A 13788-nucleotide genomic window follows, 5' to 3' on the forward strand; every position below is an offset into this window, starting at 1 on the left:
CACAAAAGAATTTTATATGGTGTCATACTATTGACCCTGGACTCCGTGGGGGCCTGTGGGTGTGTGCATTATGTGTGTGTGTGTGTGCTTGGGAAGATGTGTCTGGGTCATATTCTATGCTCTATATGCTTAAATGTACGTACTCCCATCTACTTAAGCATTGTTCTTTTGTGTGTATGTCTTGTATTCTTCTCCTGTACTGTAGCCATTCAGGTGTCATGGAGGTCACTAATGGAAAACCTAGTCAGCTAATTGTTCTGATAAACAACTCTGCTAACGTTACAGTAGCTGCAACCTAACCGCAAATAAAGAGTGTTTCTATCCACCAGTTTTTATGCACATGTTCAATTTGGCCCCTTTCCCCCCCAAAAAAAGAAAAAATGTTGCAAAAACTCTTAAACACTCGGCTGAGGTGGAGAAGTTGGTATATTAAAAAAAAAGTGACAAAATGCAATGGGAACAGACTCAGTGAAGGAATCATGATGTATATGACGCATATTAACATCACTTAAGCTTCCACTGAAAAGACTTAAACCGCCAGCTGATCTTCTAATCTGGATTGATTAGGCGACTATGTAACTGTCCTCAAATACTTAATCATACATACCAAAAATAACCTTTTCCACAGTTTTCCATTGTTTGAAGTTTGACTGCCACTCTTTTTGTTGCTTCACTTCATTGCACCCTGTTCTTCTGCCATGATTTAATGGCAGCAACCTGGAGAATAAGTGCCACCAACTGTTAGATCTATTGAGTTACAATCCTAATATTTACATAACCAGTGTTGGGAAGTAACTAGTTAAATGTAATGGGGTTGCGTTATTAAATTCTGAAATAAATGTAAACTTCTGTTACAGTTACTGAACATTCATTCTGTTAGTTTGCATCTTTGAGCTGTGTATGAATCATAGACTGTATAAAAGAAATGGACGTAACATCCATGACGTCACCCATTGGTTTGTGGACTGCTGCTCGGAAGCCAATAGTTTCGAATCTGGGTAGTGCCATCTTGAAAATTTCAGGTGCATGCTGGGAAAAATAAAAACATGGATTCTACTTATATGGTCATGGGGCGGGGTCATGGGCGGAGCCAACGGCGGAGCGGGGAGATTGTGATAGGTTGCAAGGGCTGGATCTCAAGGACATTGGGCAATTAACATGTCAATCACGACGTAGCCGCGCCCCAATGCATACCCTGCTTTATTATAAAATAAAAAATCAGGGAGGCTCCCTGGTGGCCTTTTGATAGAATGCAGTTCTAAGTTACTTCTGTGTTGGTTTCATTTCAGAGGACCGGAACTCCCCGTCTGGTGTGAATGCATTCATTTGGCATTTTCTATGGGTCAGCAAAGCCAATGGGACAAATGTGAGTGCAACACCATCAAGGATAGGATGGCTTACAATGGGCTATCTCTACATCTAGACAGGCTCCATTAATTTGGCAGTTTGTGCTCAAATTTTGAGCTTTGCTTTTGATTGGTCTTGTCAGCCAAATCATACCAATGAGCAATGCTCTAAGCAACCTGAGTCAGCAATGCCTGTGACCAGCCAACCACATTTTACCCTATTCCAGACCTGCATCAAATGCTAGCTGATTTAAGCCTTTAGATATTTGAGATTGACCACAAAGCACATAGGACAGTATTTTTTTTACTTCCAACTCAAATTACATTACATGGTCTGCTTCATAAATGACATGTCCTGTAATTTCTTTTGAGGAGAAAAAAAATCATGACAACACCCGTTGTCTGTTCATTCACCAGTCAAAATGTTGCTGTCTCTAAGTAAACAGAGAAACGTGCTATGCATGTAGACAAAGTCATTAAAATGTAACTTTAAATACTGCAAATAGGAATAGTACAACAATTGGAAAATATTCGTATTCACTTTCTGGCTGAGAGTTACTGTAGATGAGACGATCAATACCACCCTCATATATATATGTAAAGGCGGTGACACCAACCATCCAAATAACTACCATCCAATCTGCAAACTGTCATGTTCAGCCAAAATCTTAGAAAAGCTCATCCATAATCAAATGCCTCACTTTCCATATGAGCACTGCAATTTAAACCCCCATCAGTGTGGTTTCAGACCTGGACATGACAACCTGACAGCAGCATGTAAGGTAGTAAATGATATAATTTGTTTCTCTGGCTAGGAGGGAGTGTCGTATTGCCCTGTTAATTGATTTGTCAAAAGCATTTGACACAGTATATCACACTCTTCATTTGGATCAATTGGTTTTGACACAAATGCATGGAACTGGTTTCACAATTATCTTGCTGGCAGAACTCAAGCAGTTGCTGCAGATGGTCATCAAAAGGGGTGCCACAGGGCTCAATACTTGATCCTATCCTGTTTCCATTGTATGTATGTAAATGATCTGGGCTCATTGGTTTGAAAGAGCTACATTCATTATTATATGTGAACAGTACAGTAATTTATTCAGTGTGCACTCCATTGACAAAGCTTTGTCTAATATAAAATCAGATCTTTTTGCTATTCAAAAGGCCCTGATTAAACTTAGATTTTTACTAAGTACAGATAAGACGAATTACATGCTCTTCACCAGATCCCAAATTTAAAAAATACTCTAAATGTTACTATTAGTACAACATCTGGAGCTCATATTAAAAAAGCCCAATGCTATAAGTACATGGGTATCTCGTTAGATCTCATTTGTTCAATCTGTACAGAAATATGTAATAAGTACAAGTTGTGTGTTGTATTTTAAAGAGGGGTAATGTACCAGACTATTTCTTTGGCAGGAGAAATTACTTATTGGAATCTCTGCTGGTTGCCTGGCAGACACCAGCAAGTTGCTGCTTCTGGGTTTTGCCCTTCAGACTTTCTTCAGCGCCACTGCAAACTAAACATTGTCTGCCCTTGTCATACAGGCTGAAGTTCTCAACACAAGTTTGTTCACCTTGTGTCACTGCAGGTTCACCTCAAGTTCAGTTTGAAAATCAGTTGTCATATCCGTCTGTGTTACAGCTGCCTTCATCTGAAATCAAATGCAGGTGGTTGGAGAATACTTATAGAGTGTACATCGCTGTTGAAAATTGTACACAAGCACTTTTTTATTTTGCTCAGGCAAGATAATGAGGCAACTGCAATGCTAGCCACAACTCTGCAATGTTTTGTAACGTTAACTTATTATGAAACTCATATCTTCATCTCCAGATGGGTGCAGCCTCAGTGGAAATGCTGCTAACAAGCTAAACTAATAAGCAGATCCGAAGCACTTGCTGCAGCATATTGAGCAGATAGCTCCTCACAGGATGAAAGCGTTTAACTTTGACTCGGGCTACATAGGGCCCAGAGTGTATGCATTTCCATAAGAAAATGCAACACAGCAGAAAAGTTGAGTTTTTTAATACAGTATTTACAAGAAAAAAAAAAACTCTTGGTAGATTCTGAATCTGATCAGAAGGCTGACCTTGCTCGATTGATTGCACAACAATGAAATGTCATGAACAAACACGCACACACACACACATATATGTTGTCAGTGTGTGCATGTATATGAATAAGATATAATTTGCGAACATGCTTATACTGCATGTGTGTATGTGTGTTATCTTAAATAAGTCCTGTGCCTCTCTGTTTGGCCAGAAATATTATAGATATTGCCATGGCGTTATTTGGAGTAAAGCTTTGTGTGTGTCTGTGTGTGTGTTTTTATGTTTAGTGTGCGGATATTTCTGGTGCACTACGAGGAGGCCCCTGCTGACAGCATGTCAAGCAACCTGTCAGACTTAGAGGAGGATTATTATCTCCTTCTGTACGCTCTATTTCCACCAGCTTCAAACTATACTCTATTATGACAGGAGTGTGTGTGTGTGTGTGTGTGTGTGTGTGTGTGTGAGAGAGAGAGAGAGAAAGAGAATGAGAGAGCATGAGAGAGGATGTGAGGGAGACAAACGAGAGGAGGAAAAGAATTAGGATGGTATTAAACTAAGAAAAGATACGGTCCACCTCATTTAAATGTTACTACTGGTTTTTCTTGTATATTGTTAACATTTAAAGAAATTGAAAGGCAGGTACGTTTCTGTGGGTGGCTGGATGGTTAGATTAGGTTGATGATCAAACAAGTAGACTTTTGGATTGTTCAAAAAGTAAAAGACTGAACTATATATCCTATTTTTGAGGACTGTATTTCAATCCAACATAATTTCTAACTTTCCTCTAAAAGAAAAATCCAACAGAGATCCAACAGAGAATAGTCACATTTTATTCAAGAAGACTGGTTCAAAATGTTTTCCATCATGAGTGAGTCTGTCTGTTGATTCTTTGATGTTTTCTCAGGAACTACAGCTGAAATTACAAACCTTTCTTCCAACCTTGTCAAATTTTTTAATGTCAGGAGTTTTATGTTACATCCCAAACCTGGACGTATGTTCACGCGTGGGATGAGACAACATCGACATAAGCCTGGCTCAGTTTTGGCTTGACTCAGAAAACTAAAACCTCGAGAATTGAGCGTTTTGAACAGTTTGAACAGTTCAAACAGACAAAAACTCTGGCATTACGTGGCTTCTGGCGCAGTCTGCAAACACCCTGCGCCCTACAGATAGACACGTACGTTCTCGCTTTTCCACATACAGTTACGTGTGCATCTGAATATACAGCATGCACGCACACACATGCACAATCTCTCTCTTTTTCTCTATCTGTCTGTCTCTCTGTCACGCAAACACACATAGAGTTGTGTCTACTAACATCTTAAGCCCAACAGTAAACACAGCTTGTGCCACCCGTATGCCAGCCTGCCAGTCTTCTATTCCCTGTGCAAACCCAACCTGTTACTAATGAGGCTAACACAAATAGCCAGGCATCTGACACCAAGACCCGCGCTTGTGTGTGTGTATATGTGTGTGTGTAAAGCCAACTCATATTGAGGTAATAAATGTTTATTTATGCTGTCTGCATGGTTATTAGAGATACAGATTTTGTGCTATGATGATGTAAAGCTGTGTGTGTTTTGTCCATCTGTTTGTTTATTTAAACTAAACAGCCGCAGAAATAAGGTAGAAAGAGGAAGAGAACAACACAAAAAAAGAAAGACAAAGAAACTCTTTCTTGTCTCCCTTTTTTCTACGGATTGGACGCGTTTAATTTATAAAAAAAACCCCCAAAACTTCAGATTTAACCAAACAGAAAAAAGCCTATTGCTCGAGTCAGTGGCTACCAAGAACTCTATCCGCTTATGTTAGCTTATTGCAGACTTTAAACATAACCTCTACTCACATGAGCACACACACACATATATTTTAAAACTAGCAGGCTATGGTAAGTTTTATTCTAAACTCAGTATAAGATTTTCTCTCTTGCTTTTATAATAGCAATCAGGAATAACCAAATGATTAAATTCTAATTAATTATGTCCTAACTGAACATTGGAGTGAATGAAAGGCTTAGTGAGTGACTTATGCAGTCGCTTAGCTACAAATGAATGGACAACAGGGGGGGCAGCTGAAGCATTGTAGTGATGGTGCTCCGATGTTACGGTCGGCCCATGCAACTCCATCTGCTTCCATTGCTCCCTTCGGAGGACGGGCCTGCGCATTCGCCACGGTAAACAGAACATAATACTTAGATTTTACACATAAAGTCCTGTAAAGGTCTTCTTCATCGGAGAGAATGGAGGAGTGCTTTCCCCCCAGAGAGCCCGTGTAAAGGTCCTTCTTGTGTGGCGCCCGGTGAGGTTGAAACTTAAATCGAGACCAGCGGCTTCCACACCTTTTTCTGTCTGGTAAATGTCAGACAGACAGATGAAAGGGAATGAAAGGGCTTGTAAGGGCTCTCTGGAGATGCTCAGGCTCGCTAAAATCCATGCTCCCTTTTGAATTACATTTACAGACACACCTAGCAAGACCAGATTCTTGTCTATACTGTACTTTCCTTCTTATTGTTATCTTTGGTGGCAGCTAGTTTAAATTCACTTTAGACATGTTGACATATGTACACACAAGTATTTAACTTCAGCACTAATAAGATGTCATTGTACTGAGTTGTCTTGATTTAATGCAAAATGACTAACAGAACCAACAAGTGTCCTATTTGAAAATGTCTGAGAAAAGATGAACAAGAAGAGAAAAAGAAAGAATTATGGTAGTCAAGCACAATTTTGATGCAATTGTCACCGTCATTGTACTTTTTAGTATTGTTGGACCAGACTCAAGCTGCTCATGTAGGAACACCTAATAATAGTGTCCAACACAGGCCATTTATATTCATTCATTTTCTGTCATGCTGATGCGCCTGAGTGAATATGCACAATTATTGTGTGTGTGGACATGTGTGTGTTTTGTTTGTGTGTGTTTAGTATTTGCAACTTTGGGCGTCTGTGAAAGCCTCTAATGAGGTTTCTGAGTGCTTCTGTGTGTGCGAGAGTGTGTGCGTGTGTGTGTGCAAATGTTGTACCCTCTTCTCCAGTTGTGCCAGCTGCTCCTTGTAGAAGGCATCCAGCGCTTTCAGCTGTGAATCTTTCCTCTGTAGCTGCTGAGCCTGCAAGACACACACACACACACACACACACACACACACACACACACACACACACACACACACACACACACACACACACACACACACACACACACACACACACACACACACACACACACACACACACACACACACACACACACACACACACAGAGGTGGATTAAACACTGTGAAATGCCGCATTTTCTTACACTACAGAGTAGGAGATTGGTAAAGTCTACAGCAGAAGTACTTTGCTTTTTGTTCTTTTTCATAAAATAAGTCAATTTAATTTAATCTTATTTAAATGTCAGTTATAATATTCTATTATATTACTCTGATATGGTACAATATCACAGCAGTTCTCAACCTCGGGGTACTGACACTCACAAGTGTCAAATTTGAATTGAAGTCAAGTGTGTGAGGTCAGAAGATTATCAACAGGATAGGAAAGGAGAGAAAAACAAAATAGTTCTGTTAAACAAAATGAAGTCATTTTTTCAGACTTCCTCTAGTCTTTGTCCCAACATTACATCCTCTACATTCCTTTCACATTAGACGACTGTCCAGCTGTCTCAGAACACACACAACTGGACACTCTGTCATTCCTAAATGAGCACAAACCATTAGTTTGATAAATATATAATAGTTCTAACAGTTCTCCATGATAGGTTGCTTATTAAATACGCCACTTATAAACTGTATATTAAGAAAATGTAAAGATTTTGAGATTCATTATTTATCATAAGATAGAAATAAATTAGATTAGTTTGAATGGTCAGTTTTACCAAAAGAAAAAAAAAGAAAGATAATGAAAATCAAATTCCCGGAGCTCCAACATCAGTTCGACATATTGCAAACATAACTTCTAAATCATGTTTTGCAGGTGTTGTTGAGGGGGAAAAACAATATTTATATTAGATTGAACATGTGAGAGCCTAAAAAAACAACAACTGAATTTTCTACACAGGTTTCCAACAGAAGATGTCAAAAAAGGACAAAGAGGTCACAGCAAACTGGTAGAGGAAAGTGTTGGATGAGGTAAGTTTTGGGATTTAATGAGACAAAAACAAAGGCCACGATTTTGTAGATGTGTCAGACATCGTCCTGGAGATCTCATTATATTTTTTTTTCATAGGTCCATCTGTGGAACACGCAAGAGTGATGCAAAGTTAAAGTATCAAAGGCTGTATGATCTCAACCTTAAATGTCTGGTCTGTAAATTATTTAAATGCTTGAGACAATTTATCTTTTGGTGAGCTAATTGAGATGAAGAACTACTGTTTCAGTCGTGGGTATCCATTCTTCACCGTTATTAATGATTCATTTACTTCCCCCATCATAATGATAGAAAGATGCTTGAAACTCTGTAAAGCAAGTGAACTTTTGAGACCAAAGCTACCTGAATAAATGGTTCAACACAAGCACTCTTTTGTCCATGATGTGAACAAGTGTAGTACAGCACCCTACCATAGAAAAAATCCATCCAAAATGCCACAAACAGCACACCACAACCATCAAATTACAGTTCTTTGAAAATCTTCGCTTTTCACCTGCCTATCGCAATTCAACGAGCCACCTACCCATCCATTGTATCTGCTTTTGTGGCGGCGCGGAAAAAATCACAACGCACATCTCGCCACACATCATGTTATTTTCAAGTATTTATGAAGCGCTGAAGGTGACAAACATACGCATATGTTTAGAAAACATGCACAGGGACAGGTGCTTGAAAGCATACTGACAAACAGGGCTTATATATTTATTCTGACTGAATGACTAGAGAAAATCATAACAGCATGTGTAACAAAACTACACATCAGACATAGAAATGACAAAGAAGAGTACAGTATAAAGACGAAAAAATACTGAAGAAAAAGAAGCGATGAAAGATAGAAAAGTGAGATCTGATTTTAAAAACAGAACTGTCCACAGCTATAATTCATCCGTTATTTGGTTAGAATTTAATTCAATAATGTCAATAATTCACGTAACTAATCATTACCATCATTAAATATAATGAATGTTAGAACACTGCATGTGTTAGAACATTTTAGATAGTAGATATATGCAATATTGATAGAAAATTACTTTTACATAAATGTAAAATACAAGGAAAAACACATCTTGAAAATGTACTGCATATGTGAGGCCTTTCCATTTGTCCTAATTGTTTATACTTTGTTGCAACTGTTAAACTTTTGAAGATGGCCTTGTGAATATTGAGAATAAAACTACCCTCTGATTTAACATTATTTAATCAGGCTTAATTATCCAATCATATTGTGATGTGTTGTAAAGCTACTTCACTGATACAAATGGTTTAACCTTGTTTAAACAAGGCAGCCTGCAACCTACCAACATTTTAGACTACATCATGTTATTATGAATATAATTTCCAATATGAAATAGCCATTTTTCTGATAATCATTTCCTGCTAATAGGAAAATGGGTTTTTAAAAATATTTGACTTCACGCAGCTACTAATGTTTATAGAGTAATTGATAATGAATGTAATATGTGTATTTCCTCTATTCAATTTTCTATATAGTGACTCATTTTCTTTTCTTACACTCACAAACAGATGGAAATGCAATGGGTGGGCAGTGCATGAAGGGTTTTACCTGAAACTTTATCAACTTTATAAATCAAACCCCACCACAGACTGGTCAGTTGATGCGGGCATGGGCCTCAAAAGCATGAGTAGCAAGATGGTGGTCCACCAGATGACCACTAAAAGAACTATGGATGGATACCTTTAAAGGAAGAAGGATATCCTGACCTGTTTGTCAGCAGCAAGGAAAAAGATTCTGTAGTTGCTGAGTAGGATTCCTTTCACTTAAATTGTTCTCATGACAACATGACACACAAGGGTTGTTAATAAAGGTTATTCCTCATCATAACTGATGCTACGTAACTGGAGCTACGTCATTAGGCACCAAAACCAGGGGTCTTTGCCAATATGTGGGTGGAAGAAGCGGAGGAGGCAAAGACCCATGGTGCATGGTGGGCTCCATGGATACTTTATCCACGTAAGCACATACTATCAAAGTGTAACTGTGTTATTACAAAAAGTCACATAGTTTAATTATGAATGCAAAGTTTTGGAATTGGACAGCAGGACCCAAAACTTTGGGAATTTTCACCATGACATTGGACACTGATGTCACAAGTGCACAGATTTGTCCATGTCACATGTTTCACTGCAGGGTCTAGGTAATGCCAAGTGGCCGAAAATCTATTAAACGTTTACAAAGGATTTTCTGATAATATTTGCATTTATTTGCATTTTTGCACAGATGCCTGCTTTGTTGGTGGTTATGGAGAGGGGGTGTCTGATTAAACCCCTTCAATCTCCCTGTGCTCTCTCCCTTCTCTACTCCTCTGTGTCATAATACATCAGTGACCGCAAGTCCTTTGGTGAGGATCAGTTCTTCCTGGACCCTTAGGAATCCTCCTGGTTTCAGAGGTGGCCGGTCATCAAGCAAAGCACGAGGAAGGGAAACTGCAACAAATCTTTCCTCTTCACCAAAGCCAAGGGGCCACATAAGAATCAGTGTTTGAGAATGTTGTGGAGGGACATGAGGCTGAAAGGCGACATTGACTTCATCCTAATCAGAACTGCTTTGGAAGACTATCTAAGTTCATATTTAGAGTATGTCTAAAACACCCTACATCCGAATATGTGTGAAAACTGAAAGCATCATTAAAAAATAAAAAGGTGTGTATGAAAAACGAAAAATAAATACATGGATTGTTTTTTAAAAATCATTATTACGTTCTCTGCAATTATGCGAAATGTTGTTCAGAACAAAAAAGGGGCACAACACCGAGGACAACAAGAAAGTCTCTGACTTCATGTGCCATAATGTCCGTAGCACAGACTGTTTCTATACTAACAAGCCTGACCACACACAGGCACAAGGAATACATGGACTAATTGCTGCAGGCATCAGCAGGAGGAGGAGGGGAACAGGTCCTTGAGGGATTGTCAGATGTGGGAGAAAAAAAAAAGAAAAACTACAGAAGGTTTTGCAGAAGGTTCGGTAGACAGTCTCCAGCAAGAGGATGGTGTTTAATCAGAAAAAACACAATTTTTGTCCTGTTTTTTGGCAAATATTTGTATTGTTGTTGTTAATATTATTGATAAAGTACATATAATTCACAGTCACAGTTTCATATTCTCAATATTGTTCCAAGTAAAGCATGGCACATTCTTTAAATTATGTACTACTTTTTCGCTGCCACAATAAAAAGTGATCATATAAAAAAATTAAGTACTTATTAAATCAACAAAATAACTTATTACAAAAGGTAAGTATATGATGTAGTGTTATTATGGATGCTAGGTCACTGTCACTTTTTGTCAAGTGGACAAGATCTGTAGACAACACATACGTGTCCTCTACTCTCCATCTGCTTCTGTGATTAAAGACTTGGTGTTATTTTAATTGAACTCTCCAATTAAAATCTTAGAGAAGCTGGTATATATATTAACTTAGCCTGATATTATTTTCCGGTAGTTGACATTATCAATGTTTTCTGTTTGTATTGATTGCCTCATTTATTCACTAGTTAAAGAAACAAGTTAAATAAATATACCTTCATCAGTATATCTTTGGGTTGCTGTTACATCATTACACACTACTTCAGATGTGACATTGATCCAAATTTTTTTTGCATATTAGCATTTCTTAGGCCCACAATCTACAGCAGTTCACAAAGACTGAATTTCACTATACCCCCTACTGGTGTGACTGGACATTACAACTGATGGACATTACAATTAACAGATATTTTTATATTATATTATTTTTATATTGTATTAATTGTAATATAGGTGGAGACATTTTGTTAATACTCGCAAATATGTCCTTGGTGCACAGTTTGATTTATAGTTGAACAATGACACAATATTGAGTGGTGCAACTTTGAATTTTCACCGATTTTTCATGCTACCTCCTTTAACTTCCATCTTGAAAGTCTTAGGGGTTAATAAATGCTGAGTCAATAGATAAAATAGACAAACAGCAGTTGGGAAAGATGTATGGAAAGTTGTGGAAAGATGAAAGAGGGAATAGTGAGGACTGATGAAAGGATATGAAATACGTAAAGGCAGGAGGAGTAGATGTAATTATTTGGATGGAGGGAGCAGAAGGGAGTGCAGAACCAGTAGAGAGAAGAGAAGTGCTCAAGACAGGGATGAACTGAAAGAAAAAGATAAATGTGAGTATAAGACTGAAGGGAGCTGGGAGGGGGTTCGATTTGCTTTCAATTCAATCAAATCTAAGTGGAGGGGGGAGGGAGGGGGTTTCTCTCGAGACGCAGCAATTTAGAGATATTTTACTTTTTCAATTGTCAAGAAATTCAGTTTTGATAGAAATAATTGAGAATAAGTCTAATCAGAAGATTAAATGTAGTTTAAACGTTTCAGAAATTACCCTCAGTCTGTGCGAGAGGACGGCGGTGAAAGAAAACAATGTGGGAAAGCGGAGGGAGGGATGGGTGGAATGGACAAAGCCTGAAGGTTATTGTGAAGCTTACCATCACCTCTATCTCATCTGCGGACTAGAAAAGTTGAGAAATAGGGAGTAGAAAGAGAAAGAGGACGAGAAGAGTAGGTGGAGAAACAAGAAGGAGGTAGAGAGAAGCACAAATTAGTAGAAGTATCAATGTGAGACATTTTTCTGTACTTTTAAGATCATAGAGAGATCTCAGAGGGATTCTATGGAAATGATGTCATTCCAAATGAATACATATATTAAATCATCTCTTCCAACACACACACACAGAGGAAGCTCACATTAACGGTTTTGTGGTTATTTTCATCCCACATTGCCATAAACAACATGGGTTTACAGTACAATCATATACAGTATGTTCAAAGCAGCGTATTGCACATTTAACATTATCTATACATCAATCTTAGAAATATCCGGCAACCTCATCTATATATTAAACAACTCCTCATGGGATCCTGAACTCAAGGTTGAGAAACTCACATTCCCACAAAAAAACACACACACACACACCATTAGCATTCTTCTTCTCTTATTCTGCGCCTCAGAAAGATCTATTCAGTGCATGTAAAACATGAAACAAACTTTAAATACTAAAAAAAAAACCCTAACACTTAATAAAAAATTCATATGTATATTTTAATATATGTTTGGAGAAGTCTGTGAAGTGGTGGGCTAAATATGTACTTCTGTGAAATATTAATTTGCTAGCAGAAGAAAAAATAAATGCATAGAAGTTAAGCCTATTGAAAAACTTTTATATAAAACTACACAGGCATTTTGACAGAAGTACAAAGCTCACTGTCACACAGGCAAACGTCCACAGCTCAGTATGTTCCTGCTGAGCTGAATTAGACACATACTGGTACATCTTGTCATGTGATCAATGTAGTTAATAGATAAGAGTCCATACAGTCATCTCCCTCCTTAAATCACCCCCCTAGACATATTATAATGGTCTGCTTTGAATAATAATGCGTTTGGAATGTTGTTTTTCCCCCCAAAAGAATCGTTCAACTATCTTGTTAGACATACATTTTTAAAATCAGATCTATTTGTTTTGCCTCATTGAACAAAACCCCAGAATCTATGAATATGTAAATATTTTTCATTCGTCATGTTTAACTGCTGGACACAAGATGTCTACTAGATCACTGAAAATGGATCTTTCCAGAGTGTGCACTTGTTTAAGTTTTATATCAAACCAGGATTGGTTCCGAACTAGTTTTGACTCTGATGTAAGAGAAACGTCTTCTTTTTATTCGCTTGTGAGAACAGTCTTTTAGTGTCAAAACTACACAATATGTCACAATACATTATTCTGCACAGCGGAGCTCAACAATAAGAATAAAAAGAAGCATGGGGGGGGCTTTAAATACGTGACTTTCGCTGTTTGAATTAGCACTTCTGAGTTGCTCACAGTGTTTAAGTGTCGGCATTTCCTCAGAATAAAAACTTAGTAGCCTGTGTCAAAGCGTATGGTATTTCAGTAACATCAGGAATTGGAAATTTTCCATTTCATTTCTAGTCTTATTTTAAAACTAATTCACAAATGTATTCCTACTTAATGAGACAGTCATCTAATCTTCAGCATACTGAGCATCTTAAAAGCACATGTCAATTTTAAAAGATAAAAAGATGCAAACTAATTTTCTCATTCTAAAAAGTCCTTCTGAGCATATTTTTAAAAAGATGTGCCATAAGTGTGAATTTGCTGTTTTTTTCATGTTATTTGAATAGAAATAATTAATACAGCCTTTTCCTTCCTCTTACTATG

At 37.8% G+C, this 13788-nt stretch overlaps 1 protein-coding gene across 1 annotated transcript in view; it reads right to left on the reverse strand.

Annotated features, from left to right (window-relative positions):
- Positions 1 to 13788, reverse strand: part of chchd6a (coiled-coil-helix-coiled-coil-helix domain containing 6a) — a 93393-nt gene that overhangs the window by 40496 nt on the left and 39109 nt on the right. Inside the window, exon 5 of the mRNA XM_053317420.1 lies at positions 6430 to 6513. Coding sequence (XP_053173395.1) covers positions 6430 to 6513 — 84 coding nt within the window. The remainder of the gene's footprint in view (positions 1 to 6429; positions 6514 to 13788) is intronic.

Source organism: Scomber japonicus, chromosome 4 (assembly GCF_027409825.1).
Source record: "Scomber japonicus isolate fScoJap1 chromosome 4, fScoJap1.pri, whole genome shotgun sequence".
Classification (NCBI taxonomy): domain Eukaryota; kingdom Metazoa; phylum Chordata; class Actinopteri; order Scombriformes; family Scombridae; genus Scomber; species Scomber japonicus.